This window comes from Hypomesus transpacificus, unplaced genomic scaffold (assembly GCF_021917145.1).
Source record: "Hypomesus transpacificus isolate Combined female unplaced genomic scaffold, fHypTra1 scaffold_51, whole genome shotgun sequence".
Taxonomy (NCBI): domain Eukaryota; kingdom Metazoa; phylum Chordata; class Actinopteri; order Osmeriformes; family Osmeridae; genus Hypomesus; species Hypomesus transpacificus.
The window spans coordinates 997479-1016853 of NW_025814024.1; the positions used below are offsets into that span (position 1 = coordinate 997479).

General features: G+C 39.4%; 1 protein-coding gene across 6 annotated transcripts in view; it reads right to left on the minus strand.

Annotated features, from left to right (window-relative positions):
• Positions 1 to 2535: 2535 nt before the first annotated feature.
• psd3l (pleckstrin and Sec7 domain containing 3, like) overlaps positions 2536 to 19375 on the minus strand; it is a 288227-nt gene continuing 271387 nt past the window's right edge. For 5 of the 6 annotated variants that reach the window (XM_047017245.1, XM_047017244.1, XM_047017247.1 and 2 more), the window contains exons 13-16: positions 14949 to 15106; positions 14276 to 14420; positions 14012 to 14155; positions 2536 to 5743 (exon numbers count right to left, since the gene is read on the minus strand). In XM_047017245.1, the coding sequence (XP_046873201.1) occupies positions 5543 to 5743; positions 14012 to 14155; positions 14276 to 14420; positions 14949 to 15106 (648 nt within the window). In that variant the 3' untranslated portion in view covers positions 2536 to 5542. Of the gene's footprint in view, positions 5744 to 14011; positions 14156 to 14275; positions 14421 to 14948; positions 15107 to 19375 lie in introns of those variants that run through there. The other variant, XR_006955809.1, reaches the window with a different exon arrangement.

The following is a 19375-nucleotide window of genomic DNA, read 5'->3' on the forward strand; positions in this document are numbered from 1 at the left end:
GTAACCATAATGCTGATGTGGCCCTCGGTGAAAATGAGTTTGACACCCCTGCCATAGAGTGTGTTGGACTTGTCTTGATCCAGGGAATCCAATGGTACCTCTTTTTTTTTATTAGCCATAAGGTTATTTGTGTAAACACTTGTCCAACTTTGACCCGTTGGTGGCACTAGAGTGCTCCAATGGGAGACATGAAACTTGGTGAAAATAATGAGGGGACTGTACTTAATGAGTGTTCCAACAAAATAAAGAATTACCATACGGTTAAAAGGGCTACCATAGACTCCAATAGGAGAAGAAGATGCGTAATAATAATAATAATATAAAAACTGTCAAACTTTCTCTCTCAGAACAACCTGCTTGACCCCAACCAATCGGACTACAAGACTGGCCACTCCACAGAGACTGCCCTCCTTTCAGTCACCACTCTCCTCCAGTCTGCCAGAGAGGCTTCCAGGTCATCCGTCATCATTCTGCTGGACCTTTCTGCAGCAATTGATACGGTTAACCACCAGATCCTGCTCTCCAGACTTTCTGAGATGGGCATCACTGGCACTGCACTCCAGTGGATCTCATCCTACCTGTCGGGAAGATCTTACCAGGTCTCCTGGGGAGGCACACTGTCAGGCCCCTCGCCAGCTCTCCACTGGTGTCCCACAGGGCTCCAACTTTGGACCCCTCCTCTTCTCTCTGTACACCACCTCACTTGGACCAATCATCACCTCCCATGGCTTCTCCTACCACTGCTACGCCAACGATACGCAGCTGTACCTGTCGTTCCCCCCGACTGATCCGGGGATCTCAGCTAGGATTGAGGCCTACCTCACAGACATCTCCGCCTGGATGACTGAGCACCACCTCCAGCTGAACTTCGCCAAAACAGAACTTCTCATCATCCCGGCCAAACCCTCCATCTCCCATGATCTGTCAATCACCCTGGGATCTGCGACGGTGACCCCTTCATTCTCTGCCAGGAACCTTGGGGTTACCATGGATGACGAGCTCTCCCTCACGGCCCACATTGCTGCGGTCTCTCGGTTGTGTAGATTCACCCTCTACAACATCCGGAAGATCAGGAGATACCTGTCAGAGCACTCCACCCAGCTGCTAGTCCAAGCACTGGTCCTCTCCAAGTTGTACTACTGCAACTTGCTGCTCGCCAGTCTCCCAGCATGTGCAACCCGCCCTCTTCAGAGGATTCAGAACGCAGCGGCCCGCCTGGTCTACAATCTACCCAGACGCTCCCATGTTACCCCGCTCCTCATCTCTCTCCACTGGCTACCCATCAACTCCCTTATCAGATTCAAGACCCTGGTACTGACCTTCTGAGCAGTGAACGGGACTGCACCCGACTACACCAAGTCTCTCCTGCAGCCTTACACCCCCACCCGTCACCTACGGTCTTCTTCAGACAACCGCCTGGTGGTCCCACCGCTCAAGACTCTTCTTCTGCCTGGCCCCCCAATGGTGGAACCAGCTCCCCACCTCCATCAGGGACACTGACTGTCTCCCCACCTTCAAGAAAAGGCTCAAGACTCACTTGTTCCGGGAGTACAACGGCACTTAGGAATGCTTGATTGGACCTGATGTTAGTTTCCTCCAGGATCACAATGACTGTTATTGAGAGACTTTTTGCACTTGTAGGTTAGTTACAACAAAGTTAACTCTTGATCTCTTGTACTCGCTGTGAAATATTTTACTGTTGATTGTTCTTCTACAGGTACAGTCTTGCACTTTTTGGGGTTCATGTTGTTTATTTTGTAACTTGTATAACTGTATGCTCTTATGGGTCTTCCCTTTGGCACTTGTTTAGTTTTTCACAATGTATGCTTCATGTTTTGGCTGCTTGCAATGTTTGGGAGTACCTCGTTGTTATGATCAGTGACCTATGCTCTTTTGTAAAGCTCTTTCTTGGAAGTCGCTTTGGATAAAAGCGTCCGCTAAATGGATACATGTAAATGTAATAATATAAACAAAATCAACACCAATAAAATCCCAGTACTTTCTAGGCTAAACCGTTGTGACTGTCGTCCAGAGCCATTAGTCTACACAGCAACAACAATAGATAATAGCCTTCCAGCTACACCTACTGAAATAAACCACCCACTTAAAATATATACATTTTCTTAGTTAGCTAGCCAGTAATTCATCTGTAGAATTGTCTTGAATTTTCTCTATCACATTGACATAAACAATATTGCTCATGTCTTATGCCTGTTTTTGGCTCGCTTTATCCATATCGTTCTGGCTCGCGAGAGCTGGCTTAGTGCGGTTCAGTCAACTCAAGATGGCTGAGTCCAGAGCGAAGCGAGCAAGCCAAATTGGCAGCAAATTATTCAGTCATTATTTGACATCAAAAGGCTATCTAAACAACGTCAAATGTGGCACTGCACTCAGTTGGATTACAAACAGGACAAATGCAGAATATGAACTTTGCAGAGTGCCCGGTTCTTGAGCTGATTGTCGGAAACCCATTGTAATGTGTACACAGACATTTACACAGAGATTCCTGACATTATTAGACATATAAAAGCTGTATTCAAATATTATATATTTTTTATTCATTGAAACCCTCTACAGTTTGAATTACCACCAACCAGCTGATAATTGACCTGAGCGCGTAAGACACGCTAGGTCAAAAGAGATAAGATGAACAACCGCCAATTTTAGGCTTAAAAATCACAGGCTGACAGTAACATTTAACAGCATTTACAGTTAAAGGATTGTATGGCCTCACAGCTTCTCAGAGATATTAAAGTTTTTGTATGCATGGCGAGACAAAGACAACTTTGGAGGAGGCTAAGGTGCATTACCATAGGTAAGGTAGAACAAGCTGAGGTCTGGTCAAACAGATTGTTTATCTGGTTTTTAACTGGCACACAATAAGGAACAGGACTGATTTTATTCTCAAGTAATGGTGGGGAGTACAGCAGTTATATGTCAGATATTGTGGACAAAGGTCAGATGAAAGTGCTCTTGGAAAAGATTAACTACTGTGATTTGAAGAAATAAAGATTAATTCATGAAAGTAAGACAGTCTGAAAGGCCAGGCTGATCTTGAATTGGAACATTTCCTGTGTAAATCTAAAGATGTTGATATATAGGCCATCTAATGTAATTTTTTATTTGTTGTTTTGCTAGACAGTGCCTTTAGATAAGACATTCCACATGAGCAGTAACCCACACCACTTTACGACATCGTATCAGAAGTACTTGTTCAAATGTATCTTGTGATTTAATCATATGGATGTAAATTGTATGTTCCATCATTTCACCCTTAAAAGCACAGCTTCATAAAAACAAAAATTCTCATAATGTCCTTGCCTAATGCAATGTACTGCGTTGGCACTATTAAGATGAATGTAGTATTTAACACTTCGCAAAGAAAGAAATGACTATCATAGGAATATTGGGAACATTTTATACACTAGGCTAATATGTTTTCAAGTGGCCAGCCATTGTCTTATACTTTAAAACAAGAATTAATGACCAAGAATCAAAAATAGAGATATTAAGGGCAGACCTCTTCATATGACCACCCAAATTATTATTTAAACAACTTCAAACTGTTGGATGCTTTGTGATATAGACTTCATATATATTCACTTCACACCTCTGAAACTTGGTCACTTGTAAGCACTTGTAAGTGCTTCAATGTCAAAAAAGAGCCGCACCACCTTAATAATAACAATACTTGAAGAATAGTTATATGATGCAAGGAGAAAATAGCAAAAAGAGTATACACACTAGCAAGCAATTATGTCAGCTACTACTCAGGCCAAAATAAATGGTCACGGCTACGATCATATTAATCTATGATTAAGAGATCTTGTTTCCTGTGGAGGGGGGGAGACAATAGATGGAAAATGATGGTAACAATAATAAAGCATCAATAAAAAAACATTTAAAGAATAAAACTTCGAACTACCAACACTTGTTCCTAACACTTTTGCAAATGTCTATATATCATTAATTGATCATGATAAAAAGTGAAATTCCTTCCTAGTGTTATACATAGAAACATGCACATTTTGGTATGGACAAAACAAATTGGTGTGTAGGAGTCTGTTACAGAGGTGTAGATCCAATATCTTACAAGATACAAGATGCTAATGTTGTTATGACAATAATGGGTTGAACACAAATTTGCATATGACTATGGATTCATTTTAACCAGCATTGGAAAATGCAATTACAGCAACTTACAGCCTGAAAACAGCTCCCTAAAGGAAACTTTGTCCTTAAATAAACTACCTAAGACAGCAAAAACTACCCAATGACTGAAAACAAAGACATTTTGTTTTGAGTTAACAGATTCTTACTGTACAGACAGCTCAGTACCTTAATAAGAGTTATGTCTGAAAAACTTGTGATACCTTTCTAAAGTTCTCTATAATATTCAGAATAATTCATTTATAAAGTGCACTATGAATACGAATTTGATCTTTACAACAATAGCTTTCAACTAAGAATTCAATACCCAATAAAAGTTAAAAGATTATAAAACCCCAAAAAGAGCATTGGCATTTACACTACTCCAAAAGCAGAATGCGATTTTCTATTTGCCTTAAATTATAAAAAAATTGCTCAGCTGCAAAAAGTCTGATCTGAGGTTGAATCTCAGCCATAGTGCAGTCTGAAAAGATACCTGTTCTGTTGGTTGAAACAAAATTGTGAATACATCTACTTGTTCATTGTGATAAATGAGGATCCAGATAAATTGACCTGCTCTCAACTACTGCAATATAATGCAGTCTTCCAAAAACATAGAACCATCCAGTTGTCATAAGGGGCCAAGTAGTATGTTTGTTTCAGATAGGCAAAATATTAAAGAAGAATCAAAGAATCAAATTTAAACTCAACACAGGATCCCTTTCCCTTATTTACATCTTAATGAATTATCTCCATGAAAAATTAACATTCCCAGTGGAAAGGAACCTTAAAGATATACAAGGAAAGGCAGGACAAAAAGATGTACGTAAAATATCCTGCTGAATCTCACTGGAAGCCATATTGATGTAAAATACTCAAGATGTTTCACTATTTAGGATGTGTTCACCGTTCACTAAAACTACATATTAAAATAAACACTTCTGAGTACTCTTTACCTATGTATGTGTATGTGTATATACAGTGTACATACACACACACACTCACCCTAAATTGAAGCCAAGGATATTATTTTTTTACTGAAAGGCAAATAAAGATTTACATGAGAAGGAAGGAACAGCGACATTTGAGTAAAGTGGCAAAGAGTCAAATTCTTCACTACTAATTGTTACGATCTATATATACAATAATGACAACAGCAATGGCACCTACATCAAAATAAAAGGACCACAATTACATATGTGATGTTTGCGATACAAAAGAAAAACACTATGCAAGCACTAGTCAGTCTAAGAAGAACATGTATTATCATTTACATTTTACACAACTGTTTTTGTTACAACAAAACAGTGGCCAGATAAATAAATTACATAAAATATATTCACACGTTTGTTGAGTATTAATTGCTCTTTCACAGGTCAAAGGGGGAAGCTTCCTATGTGAACTTGGGCATCTCTGGCCTATAGTCCTTCCTCTCTGAGGTGTTGCGCTTCACTTTGGCCATGGCCGGCTGGCCTTCCTGGTTGAGGGACGGGCTGGACTGTGACTTCTTCAGGCCAGCATCACCATCTTTGCCAGTGAGCAAATCTTTCATACCTTCCCTCAGCAGCTTCACATACATCTCGTAGCGGTTCTCCTACAGAGAAGAAAAATTAAGGTGAGCAATATATTTCCTTTTTATTTTAGTTTCCGTAGATATAAGTTCATGGAAATAGATGAACTTGGGCTGTAAGGATTTTACACAAGAGAAATACATTTCTGCATGGATCTTTTTCTTTTGGTTATGAACGATTACACCAACTCTTGACATGTTGTGTCAACATTTTTGTTGAGTATAGTTACACAATAAAGAATATGAAAGCCTTGTTGACCATCTACTAAAACAACTGCATAGCCACAATGTCATGCTGAAAGCTTTGGATGTGGAGGGGGTGTTGTGGATGACACGCCTCTTCAACATTGCATGGAAGTCTGGGACAGCGCCTAAGAAGTGGCAGAACGGGGTTTTAAAAAGGGGGACCCAGGGGCGGTCTTTCCTACAGGCGGTATAGGCGGTCGCCTAGGGCGCCACTCAGATGGGGGCGCAAAAAAATAAATTGTTTTTTTTGTTGCGCCCCCTTCTTTATCTCCAACCAATATTTTGACATTTAAAAAATCTATCTAACATTAGGGTAAAATGAGCCAGGTATACGTCCCCTTAAAAAAGGAAGCTTGGCGTTATCAGAACATGCTAGCACAGTGAGGCGTTTGGTTAGAGTGTGTGTGTTCAAGAACTTTGAAGAACGAAATAATGAAGAGGCAAAAGCTATCCAGGGCGAAATTTAAGAAAAGAAAGGAAGAATAAGAGAAATGTGCAAAGGCGAAAGGTTAATCCTTAAATTCTAGTCTTAGCCTATGATGAATTCCAGATAAGAAAACGGTTCATGAATGCGTGAATTGCCCCGGGCAGTTTTTCTACTCCCTGTCACATAACCTAGTTCTTTAGGATTTTACAGTAGCCTATATCAAAAATGATATGTCCATTTATTCTACGTTATACAAAAAAAACACGATTAAAATAGGGGCGCACATATATAGCCAATTAGCCCGTGCAACAACACTACAAATATTACTCGTTGCATAGCACACCCAATATTTGCCGTGTTTGTCTTCCTTAATGTCCTTAATGCCTAATGGGTGTGCTATGCAACGAGTAAGATATTTGTAGTGTTGTTGCATTAGGCATTAAGGAAGACAAACACGGCAATTTGTCAACAAGTGAGGAATACTGGTAAAAATCCAATTGTTGTATTGTCAACTTTAGCGAATGGATTGTATGTAAATTGTAATCTTGCTAGATAGTTAGCTAACGCTAGCTAGCCAGTGACTTCTGACGTTCCTTGTTATTTTCATTCAGTCGAAACATCAGTTCAAATTCAGCTGTAGGCCTACCGCAATTTGCATCATTTTCGATGTGTCATGACATTTTGGTGAATTCCGTTTTGTCTAATTTTGTTCAGGGAGATTGATTGCTTAAAATGAGTGAATATGTACGGTGGCCCTGAAGTGCAAATCACACCCCCTAATATGAGTACACTTCTAAGATTGTTGTTTGCCAGGCATCAACAGAACAGAAGACTAAAAAAATTTTTTTGCAGGCGATGAGGGAGTGAATGTGACTGTGCACCGTGTGTGCACCGTTGAACAGGGGGGCATGGCCGGAGCGTAGTTCAGTATAGACTTGACATTTTCTCAGGGATTTTGTTCTTTATTAATGTTTATTCATCGTTGCGATCGTTGCTGTGTTTATTTGAAAGAAATGCAGTCTTGCAGGGCAAAATAAAGTTTGAAAGTTGCAATTCCGTTTTTGTGCAAAAGCGTTTTAAACTTTCAAACTTAAGCGCCACGAGTGAAGCTCGCCTAGAGCGCCAAATGTGCTAGGACCACCCCTGGTAAGCTACCACTCTGTATCAGCAGTCATTTAATACTTCCATACACTTAAGCATTCTACCGCCCTTATACTGTTTGCAGAACATTACAAAGTGTGGTGTAGACCAGTACATCACAGTAAAACATATTTATTGTATGAAAATTACACAGTTCTGAAATACACATGTATGGTTTTAATGAATGAACACGAAAATGAGACCATCACGTAGCCTTACAAAAATGAACGACATTGAATAATTAACGAGGCAAAGTACCGCCAGAAACTACTGGTACGTTGCATTCAGTTGCTTTAAACGGCTGCTATAATTTTAGCTGACCACGAGATGTCACTGTGCTCTCCAATTTCAATGCGCCAATAGTTCGGCTCTTTGGTTCGGAGCAACCCGGATGAAACCACCAAAGCTTTACAAGGCATCGTTCGCCCATCCCTACTAATTACACATGCAAATGGAGCAATAATATTATTGGCATAAACCGCCAATGGCTATCGAGTTTCTCATAGTCAAGTGAACGCACTCGGTGAACAAAACAGTAGCTTACCATTAGCATAGTAGTTAGTAAAAGAGATATTAGCAGCATCTGCAGAATTAGTAGTTGTAGAGTGGTATAAGATATAGCAGTATCGGTAGTGGTATTAGTTGTGTTGTGGTGCTCTTAGTCTTTTAATGAGACGAGTTGACTGAATAGCTTGTCTTGTGTCTCCACTAATCAGCTAATACCAATCTCCTGTGTAAGAGACTGGCCCGTGTTTGTGTGGTTGCCACGGGGATGGTGCAGCTATGATTGCTAACGTTCTGAGGGCAGAGAATACCAGAAATTTAGCTAGAATCCACACCTCAAACAAGTTAACCTAGACGCAAAACTATATGTCAAATCCCAAAAAATAAGGATATTTTCCAAGACCCAAGACTGTGCCAAAACCAGAGATGTCCTTTATATGTCTGTGCGGTCAGAAATACGACTCTACCGGCAGTTTCTAAATCTTGTTCTTTTTGCTTTCTCTGACGAATTTGTCACCAGATTTGCATTGGACTCTATGGGGCGAGAGTTGGACTTTGTCTCGCTTTCGTGTGGCTCTGAACAAATGTGTAAGTCTGTTGGATTCCAGAGACAACTGTCTACGACCAGCACAAAATTAGCTATAATTAGCATGAAGAGCGAAAATTGTGGCAATGCTGGCAAACTAGAAAATAAAATTCAACGACATCCAAAGCTCCCCTCCACTCTAAGCGTTTCAGTCTGCACTCTAAGCTTTCACGTACACACCCATGTCATTCTCAGAAACGGTTTGAAAAACTCATGAAACATTATGAGTGATATGAAAAAAAGTTGAACAGATGTCAAAAAGCTGAATTTTAGAAATATAGTTTAGGGTTCTGTTAACATTTTTAAGGTTTAAATTGTGGCTGTAGCTGAAAGATTGAGGAAGAAGAAGGATTTGGAAGTTTAAGAAGTTTAAGAGGATTGAGAGGATTTGAAAAAAATCTCCATTGGAAAACCGTGTTTAAAATATGAATATTGATTTAAATTAATTCAAGCATAAGAGGTACAAAGCTGAAAATATATAGCAGTCATATAGCCTTGCTGCCAGCCCAACTTCTCCCTGCCCACAAAAAAATTTGGTCGGGAAGTTGGGTCTGGAGGGTCTCGTATTGGGGACAACTACAGAAAACCAGAATCGGGACGGACCAATAAAATTGCCAGGGCGGGCTTTATACGATGATGGACAGATTATCAACAGTAACGTAATCAAGAAACTCACGAAAGAGCGCTTGGGTTGAATTCGTTTTTCAACAAACAACATATTACGTTGCTCTGATTGGTTGTAGGTCTATCCAATTGAGCGAAGAGGCCTTTGTTTTACGAGTTCGATTGAAACACGCCCCGTAGTCACAGCCCAACGGAGAGTTTTCAGACTCATATTCTGACTAGAATTATGAGTATGACAACGTCAGGCTAGCAGTCATAGCCTGAAACTGTGGAATTTTTTGATAGCTGAACGGTTTTAATAGCTGAAGGTTTGAAGGCGTTGAAAGGTGTCACGGAAGAAATAGAAGAAGTTGAATAAAGATTCAAAGAAAAATAGTTAGAATGCTGAAGCAGCATTCAAACAATAAAGATTCAAAGAACAATAATAACGCGTTAGCCCCATTGCCAATAAACTAGGCTAAATCATCACACATTCTACCTATGCTCTTGCGTTAGCAAGCTAAACTAGTTTACATGCCTATTCAGTCTAGGTTTTCGCTATCTAGTTGTTCTTGCATTCCTTGCAAATCAGCGTTAATAAAAAGCAGATGAGCTAGTCTAGCTAACATTGACTCAACAGGCATATAGGCTTATGTTTGTCTATACCGTAGCATAGAAGATCCCTGTGCAGTTTGACCCTTATTTACACATTTGCTCGAGCCATTTCACCAAGGACGGTTTTGAAAACCTGGGACAATGTAAAGCAGGATTTGCTATGAAGTTGTTGCTGAAAAGAGGTGCGTTCTGACTTTATGTTCATCACAACCGCAAGCTGTAGTATGATTTTGTCGGTAACAGTTATTAGCAATGCTAACGTATCCTGTATCTAGCACCTGCCTCTCCAGTTCTTTCAAATAGATAATCTAGACAGGCGTTAGCAATAGGCTAGACTGCTATTTGTTTTCTGGCTATTTCTTCGGAAGTTTCCCTTCTAATGCTGATTACTACGGTGGCCGACATGTGCAAACGCGCTGCAAATTAAGAAAACACATGCAAATAGAGAAAACACAAGCAAATTAAGAAAACATCTTCATTAATTTGACAACACATGCGCAGCATTCAGCAAACGTGCTGCAAATACACACAACGCAACCAAATACATAAACGCGCTGCAAATACATAAACGCGTTGCAAAAACGAAAGCACGCAAACCAAAAACGCTGCATCCAGTTTTGACAACGTAAGTTCTCTAGGCCTCTAGGGGGAGCGCTAAGTGGAACAGCTTGATTTTCGGCCCCACGGAACGAGAGAGAGAGCATATGAGAAGTTTGTTTTGGAAAGGGGACCAAAATCAAAGTTGCTCTTTTGAAAAACTGTGAAAGAGGAGAGCATGTAAAAATGAATATTAAACTTTTTATGTCGACTCTTTACTTCGATGTTGGTCCAAACTTCTCATATGCTCTCTCTCTCTCGCTCCGTGGGGACGAAAATCAAGCTGTTCCACTTAGTGCTCCCCGTAGAGGCCTGGAGAACTTCCGTTGTGAAAACTGGATGCAGCGTTTTTGGTTTGCGTGCTTTCGTTTTTGCAACGCGTTTATGTACTGCAGCGTTTTTGGTTTGCATGCTTTCGTTTTTGCAACGCGTTTATGTATTTGCAGCGCGTTTTTGGGTTATTTGGTTGTGTTGTGTGTATTTGCAGCGCGTTTGCTGAATGCTGCGCATGCGTTTTCAAATTAATTAAGATGTTTTCTTAATTTGCTTGTGTTTTCTGTATTTGCATGTGTTTTCTTAATTTGCAGCGCGTTTGCACATGTTAGCCACCGTAGATTACAGCTAGTTTAGCTAAAGTCATTTGCTAAGTAAGGTATGTTGATGTGTTTTGAAACATATTTAGCATTCTACCTATGCTAGATACAGGAGACGTTAGCATTGCTAATAGGCTAACTGTTAGCGACAAAATAATACTTACTTGCGTTTGTGATGATTATACGGTTGGAACATCACCTCGTTTCAGCAACAGCGGCTTAGGAAATCCTTCTTTAAATTGTCCAAGGTTTTCATTCAAAACTGTCTTTGGTGAAATGGTTCGAGCAAATGAATAAATGTGTCGAATTTCACAGGGATCTTCTCAGAGAAAAACATCAGCCATGCCTGTCGAGTGTCTGGTTCCTTGGGAAGATTATGAAAAGTGCCAGCATTCCCAATACAGCCTCAAACACTGCATTTACGATGGTCCATTTTCAATATACTTTAAAAACGTTCAAACTTTCTCCTTTGTTGTTCGTGTGGAAGTACACAGAGCAGCGCGCAGCTAAACTAGTGTCTGAGATCCTGGGCCAGAACACCAGAGGGCTGGTCTGTATGTAAATGTTGGGGCATGACAAAGGTGATGCTATATTTGCGACGTCACAAATACAGCTTTTTCAAAACTGATTGTTTTACAGCTGCAGTTTCAAGTTGTAAGATTTAGATAGGAAAGAGGTGTCAATGGACTTCGAGGTTCACTGTATGTCCATTTTACCCACCGAACTGTCGTTTTTCAACTGTGACAAGGTAAAATCAGTTTAGCAATCAATGACCCCTTTAATTACTTTGTCTTTGCATTGTACCAGCTGAGTAACAGAATGCAACTGTCTGTGATCTGACGTAGATAGGTGGCTGTGACGTAGATAGGTTGTGTTTTGCCCCACCTATACTAAACCTGAGCTGAAAACATTTGAGAAACTGTTCAATGGTTTAACTCCACATTTCAGTGCGACAAAGTTTTAGAGCTTTGCACATGCTTTCAGCAACTCATTTCACACGTATATATAATGTACTGACAAGCAAATCATGGAATTTGCTTTACAGCATCTTCAAATAATTGGATTGGAGAGCTGTGCCTAAGCAGATCCTGACTCGGAAGGGCAGGGTGAAGCAATTACACAATTGATTATACACGTTAATTAGACTTGTAATTAGGCAGCAATTGACATAAAAATTGTTCAGTTCATAGTTCTCATATAAATACCCTCTGCCTTCTTGCTTGTACAATGTGGAAAGGCAAAGAGTTAGCTGTCAAGGTGAAACCTTTTGTGTTCAGATAGCATGTTTTTATCAATGTTACATAACGTGAATCTGTAAAAACATTTAAGGGGAGAAAGTTCTTTGAGCATGTTTTTATTAGTTGCTATCTAATGTCTGACTTTCATAGAGATGGATTTGCATATGTCTATGTGTTGCAATCCATTTTAAGTTCTAGAGCAGGGGTGTCAAAGTCATTTTCACCGAGGGCCACATCAGCATTATGGTTGCCTTCAAAGGGCCAGTTGTAACTACGATGTAACATCAGTAACGATGTAAAAACATAGTGTTTTAGTTGTATCTTTTGAGAGCCTATTCTGCTGCAATTGCAGTCCGCCTTTTAATTCTTGGACAATCTGCAGCTTTTGTTGGAGGATAAATTTAGCATATTTATCTCTGGTATTCACTTAATATGAGGGTGCATACCGCGAGAGCGAAACATTTTTGTCCTTCATTTGAGCGCAGTGTCCAAAACCGTGTCTAGTGAAGGTGATGTCTTTATCATTTACGACTCCAAATTATCGACAGGGGAAGCAGAAACATGCGCTTGGCTGAGTACTCTAACCAAGTTCGAGAGCGATACCAACTTGGGTTGAATGCCCGAGGACCTTGGCTGAAAATGCGCATGGGGTAAGTTTGCAGAACAGTGACCCACTGGAGTTTGTAGTACTTTGCCGTACCATAATCGAAATGCATTGTGAGAGATGAAGTTTATGGTCAATGCATGCTGTAAAGCAGCGTAGACTTATTTCAATACACCATTTAAGCTTCCGGAGGCCACATAAAATGACGTGGCAGGCCACGAGTTTGACACGTGTTCCAGACAATAAATCACTGCCATCGAGAATTTCTTATTTTCTCTTGAGAATAATGAATGAGCGAAGCTAGTTCAGGCAGGGCAATAGGGCAGCGCGCGTCATCCGCTCACTACTAAACGTGTGTTAGCCAGCACAAGCAGATTGGGCCACATCCGATAAGACTGCCTCAAAAGGCCGTGCGGATATGCACACACTCATCCCGGTTGTTGTATGATCAGTGCTGCTGCTGCCCTCCACCATCCCCTTTTCCCCCATGCTGTCTGTATGTTCTATCCGTCAGGGGTATTATGTCTCTATTGCTCCCTGCCTCATGTCATGTATGTACGTATGTATGTGTCGCATCGAGGAGGCAGAGAGTGCTTCCCTTAGATTATCCACTCCGCCAAAATCAAATCTATAGCCATGTCATGGTATCAATAAATGCTCAAATCTAATACGTGATTGTTTGACTGAACTACCCTTTCTGGAGTTCTTTATGCAAATTGTTTACTTGTTACTGTCTCATAAGGACTGTAAAATTGTTCTTACGAAAACAAAAAAATCCCAGGAATCCTGCCCATACGGACACCTTAAAGGGCATGTGAAAAACCTGTGAAAAACCTGTGAAAAACAAAACCTAAACAATAAACTTGGACATCATCATGAATCAAACAAGACAATAATTCATCCAAATGCTATATCAATAAGTTTGAACGACTTACAGGTCATGAGATCATTTGCCCGGCACATATTAAAGTGCAGGAGCTGAATGAAACATAAATATTTATACATGTTACATACTGTATATGTTCATTTTGCTGTGAAGAATAACAGAAAAGCATGCACTGATACAGAAAACTGACCAGTCACAAGCTGCTTCAACCCCAGTGGCCCCTCACTGATGCTCACCCAACAAAAATGCTTACCTCAAACTCCAGGTAGTGCTCTTTGAGTATGTACTCATCAATATCCTTGGCTTTGACCTTTTTGTCTGGAGGGTAGCTCCTGTGTTCTGCCAACTCTGTGGAGATGTGCTTCAGCTTTGCCTCGTGAGACTTTAACTGCTCTTCCTGTCATGGTTAGACACACAGAGGATAATACAAATGTAAAATAATAAAACAAAACGATTAAGTGTAAAGTAATAAAGTATAGTAATAAAGCAACATTCAACCACTTTGGCCATTATTTACCTGTGACATCCTTGTCGTGGTTGCAGGTAGCAATGGACGGCTAAATTTCTTCTGTGAGCCAATGGCAGCAGGGAATGATGGGGCAGAGAACATGGCTGCCACCGAATTGACTACTCTAATCCAAGAGTCCATTTCATCTGAGCTCCTGGAGGAAAAATTATAACAATTTCACTACTGACATACAAGAAAAACACTTCCTTTGAATGAAGACATATAGATTAAAAATAATCATTTGTGTAAAGCAATCATTCAGAATTGTGTTCATGAAAGGTGGATAATAGGATGGATGGTTTTGTGAAAGTGTGAATTCTTTAAACGATTAACATGCCCGTTAAACTACAGTAAGGTTAACAATGGAATATATAAACCGCCAACTTTGTCCTTTTAAATTGCTTTCCAATTCACTGCACTTCCTCACTTTTGCCACCTTCACCTTTTTTAGGGTTTGCTTGAATGCTGGGTTAAGTATAAAACAAAATTGGACAGACTAATGGCCAAGATAAATGTGTTTTAACAGTGTTTAAACCCAAGCATGAAATTAGATTTCGGTTCTACAAGTATTCCTTCAGCTTTATTTATATGGCACTGGCTCTACTTGGAATTATACAGTAGCAAGTTTTGTTTTGTGGTGGTAACTTATGCATATCCCTAGGAGCCTCCCCCACACACTTACTGGGCCTGGAAGAGGAAGACTCTCCAGTCTGCTGTCTTGAGCTTCATTACATTAGGCTTTTTCTCATAGTCTACAGCTTCGATTGACAGAGAATGGTGGACACTGATGGCATTCTTCAGGTCCTCCTCTGAGAGTGCTTTCTCAGGCTTGTATTCGTCCTGTGGGAGTGAACATATACATGTTGCGGGCATGGCACTGTTGAGGTAGAGCACCTTAAACAATAGTACAGAGAGGCCCGACCAACAAGCCTAAATACCAATGTTCTCTATCCTGTGGGAGAAATCAGTTAATCAATTTATATGCATTCCTACTATAACCTATGCTGTGTTCTGATGACATGGTCACGGGTCTATGACTTAGTATCAGCCTGAGTGAATAACATTCAAACATCTATTGGCTGTATGGTATCTGTTTCGTCTATTCACAATAAATGATGTATCTGACCTGCATGCCTCAGAGACTTTGCTAGTACTGCTGTCTATCGAACCGTCAGCTCGACTGCAGGGCCAGCTCACTTGAATGGTTCTTTTCAGGCCATGCTACAGTGTTTAATTTGGTTAAGAGGTATAGACTTTCACTTGGCCATTTGAAAACACAATTTCCCTTTTCCTGAAACCATTCCCTCCTACAATTATCTAAAATGAGACAATTCATGGCTCTCCATAAGTGATCAAAGCTGCCTGGGTTTTGAGGCAGAACAGAATGCTCAAATCATAATGTGTCATGGATGGCATTGTAAGGGTGGATGTCAACCTGCCCCCACCTCTCATATTCCAAAGTCTGGAGTTTCTGGACGGACTCTCTACTTGATGGCTCTCACACCCCACTGTGTAAAGATTTGGTCTGATTGGTTATTCTTGCGTATAAAAAGAATTGTAATGCATGTTCTGTGGATTCTTGATCTCCTGAGACATTCTCCTTAGCTCTGGCTTGTACTCCTCCTTCCTCACATCTTGCTTTCTGTCTCTCTGATTTACAATAAGTATGGTAGCATAGGTAAGAGTTAACCTTCATTTTGTAACATGTTTGCATTGTAATTTATCTCATTCATTAGCAATGTTATTAAATGTTTATTTCATTTAACCTTGCTTAGACCATTCTTGCTCTGATTTAACCCATAGTCAAATAGCTATGATTCTATTTATGGTGGCATTATTTGGTTAATGCTAATACACTGTTCAGTTTCCCATCTTCCTTTAAACCATAGTGGAATTAGTTTAGGTTGTTTGGCCAATATTTTACCCCCTACAGCATGAGGTTCTTGGGATGGAAATACTGTATTTTGGTTTTCCAAATAAATGTTTGGCTAAATGTTTTTCATTTAAGTCATTACATTGTGTCATCTGTCAGTGTTGTAGTATTCGAGACCTGTCTCGAGACCACATTTTGAAGGTCTCGGTCGTGTCTCGGAATCAAGACCGGTCAAGACCACAACTGCGGAAAATCACTAAATTACCTGTGCATTGTTTAATTTATTTGTTAATATCATTACTGTTATTGGATGTAAAACACCACGCTTCAAATGCAACCAATAACTTAACTCATTTCTAATTTGAAATTACCCATCACCCCTCCTTGCACCCCAAAAGTGAATGAGGAAGATAGGCAAAACAGTGGCTGTCTGAAGATGTTGGCCAAATCAGCAATTATTAGATTTGGTTACAGTATTTTTCGGAAATAAAGCCACGGCTTGTACCCCGATTTTACAGTTTTCTTGTGGTTGTACGGCGTATATTTCGAAGCGGCTTATAGCCCGGTTTTAGAACAAAAAAGTGGCTTTGTCTCAAGATCTTTACAGACCAAGCAGCTAATTTAACTATCAAAACTTGAATGGGTTATTACTTGAAAGCAGAATTATTTACTGTGTCGTCTCAGTTACACTATCAGGGCTTGGAAATACAGTGACTTGCTAAAGTAGGCAAATGGCTAGTAGAACATAACATTTCATAATAATTTCAGTAAATCCAACAGCTGCAAGAGAAAGTGAAATGTTATATACAGCTGACAAACTAAGCTGGCGTATATTTTATATATTAGCTGACGACATTGGCTAATTCAACTTCGGTAGGCTATCCTCATGTTACCTTCCTGACTCATGGCTCTGTACTGTGGTAGGGAAACCTCAGGGTGAAAAGGCTAGTGTCCCTTACCAAAAAGAAGTATATTTAAGAATACTATAAGTATACTAAAATATGTATAGTTGACTTTTGATATACTTTTAAGAAGTATGCTTGGAAAATAGTTGACTTTTGATGAACTTTTAAGTATGCTTTGAAAATAGTTCACTTTTGATGAACTTTTAAGGAGTATGCTTAGGAACAAAAAATGGTTTACATTTCTTCCGCACTTTGAGCTGCAATTCTTGTCTGAAAAGTGCAGTATAAATAAAGTGTTACTAAAGTCTTACTTCTGGAGTAGGATCTACATTTTATATTATTATACAAGAAAAAACTGTCAAAATACTTTGAAAGTACATTATAGGTCAAATGTTTTAGATCCATATTGTATATTCTAATTGTTCATGTCTAGGAAAACCTATTATGCATTGCACATTGAATCTTTTTTGGTACTGAAGCTGTAACCTTAATTACTGCCAAAACATTTTCAGAAATCAGAATCAGAAAGGGATTTATTTGCCATGAAAGTTTGCACAGACAAGGAATTTGCTTTGGCAGGAAGGTGCATACAATAAACATGTAGGAATCTTAAATTTAAACATGTGGTCTAACTATACTAAGGATACATAACTAGCAATACTAAGTGGAATACAATCAAATAAAATATAAGTGGGCATAAAAAAAATATATAAGTTGCCAATTTACTATATAAAATACAATATAAAATAAAGCCCTATACTCATATACTAATAATTATCAATTGGAGTATTAATGGAAAAGCGAAAAAACTACTTGAGAAAGAAGCAGACAAAAGAGTTGCGTTATGCATTTGAAGGTTATACTGTCAAACTGACTGAAGAACGAAATAACGACGTGAAAAAATGCATATGGCGTGGCTTATTGGCTGGTCAATTCCCATGATGCAAGGCGGTAAATAGTGTTAAAATTTGCTGATAAGTTTGCCGTTTGTTAATGTAACTTCATGAATTTCGTTTTTTAAATGTGTTTGCTTAGAATTAAGTGTTTTGTTGTGTGGTAATTGTCATTGTTGTGCTGGTTTACCATTGTAACCATGAGTTAAATGACTGTTACATTTGATCAGAAGAGCTGGATTTTTACGACATGAGTGCTTCTTTCAGCTAATAATCTGCTGTGTCTCTTGGCGAGGGCCCCCGTTCTCGCCAAGTGACGCAAGATTGGCGGCGTTTGAGTGGCCCAAAACATTTAAATATATAAGTAAATCTTAGTAGGTCTAAATGGAAATTTATTAAGCTTACTTCTTGAAGTTACTTACATTAATTGAAAGAGCACTTGAAAGTATTGCAAATTATACTTTGAAGTACTTTAGGAAGTATACTTAATGAACTGAAAGTGCACTACACAGGTTACTTTAGAGTAATCCAAGGTATACTTTGAAGTACTTTAGGAAGTACACTTCATGAACTGAAAGTGCACTACACTGGGTACTTTATAGTATTCAAAAGTAAACCTCAAATACACTATAAATGTTCTTTAAAGTCCTAAAGTACTAAATGACCTAAAAAGTGGGCCAATTCAGTTTACTTAGTACAAAAATAGTATATAAATAAGTACACTGCTAGTATACGTTAAGTGCCATGATAATAGTATACTTTTTATAATTAAGTATACTTACAAATTAAACTTGAAGTATACTTATTTTTCGTAAGGGTTCCCTTGCTAGCCTGACTCGTTGCTGGTAACTTTGCTGCCCGGACAAATCCACAGTGCACCGGAGAAACAGTGAAAGACTCCAAAGTAGCCTTTTATGCGAACCAGCCTTTTTTAGTTAATAACACTTGTAACAGTAAGTTACTAAAAGGTAACTCGGACGATGTACTGTGTACAGTAACCCATATAGTAAAGTCATACAGCGACAGCGAACTCACACACATTCCCCGAGCCAAGGTTGCTAAGACAACCGTCAAACAAACCAACGTCACACACAAGTAACCTACGAGGCAGCCTCCCATAAAGGGAAAAGGCGTGGCTGGTAACACTCAGGATTTGCAAGCTAGCTAAACTTATACAATATCAAAAATAATTTTGTAGACATAACAATGGATTTTGCCACTAAATGAGTGACTTGGCTTTATTTCTGGACATACTATCCACAACCGTAGTGTGTTACACATCGCCTATACTTGTGCATTGCTTGGTATTGTAGCGACAATGCTTTTGGTACCCAGAATGCCCCGCGGCAAGCTAAAAAAGCTACAAAGTTACGGGCAATTGCTTGGTTTGCTAAGCATTGTTCAGAGTTCTATTGAAGTGTTTGTTCTGTTTTGATTA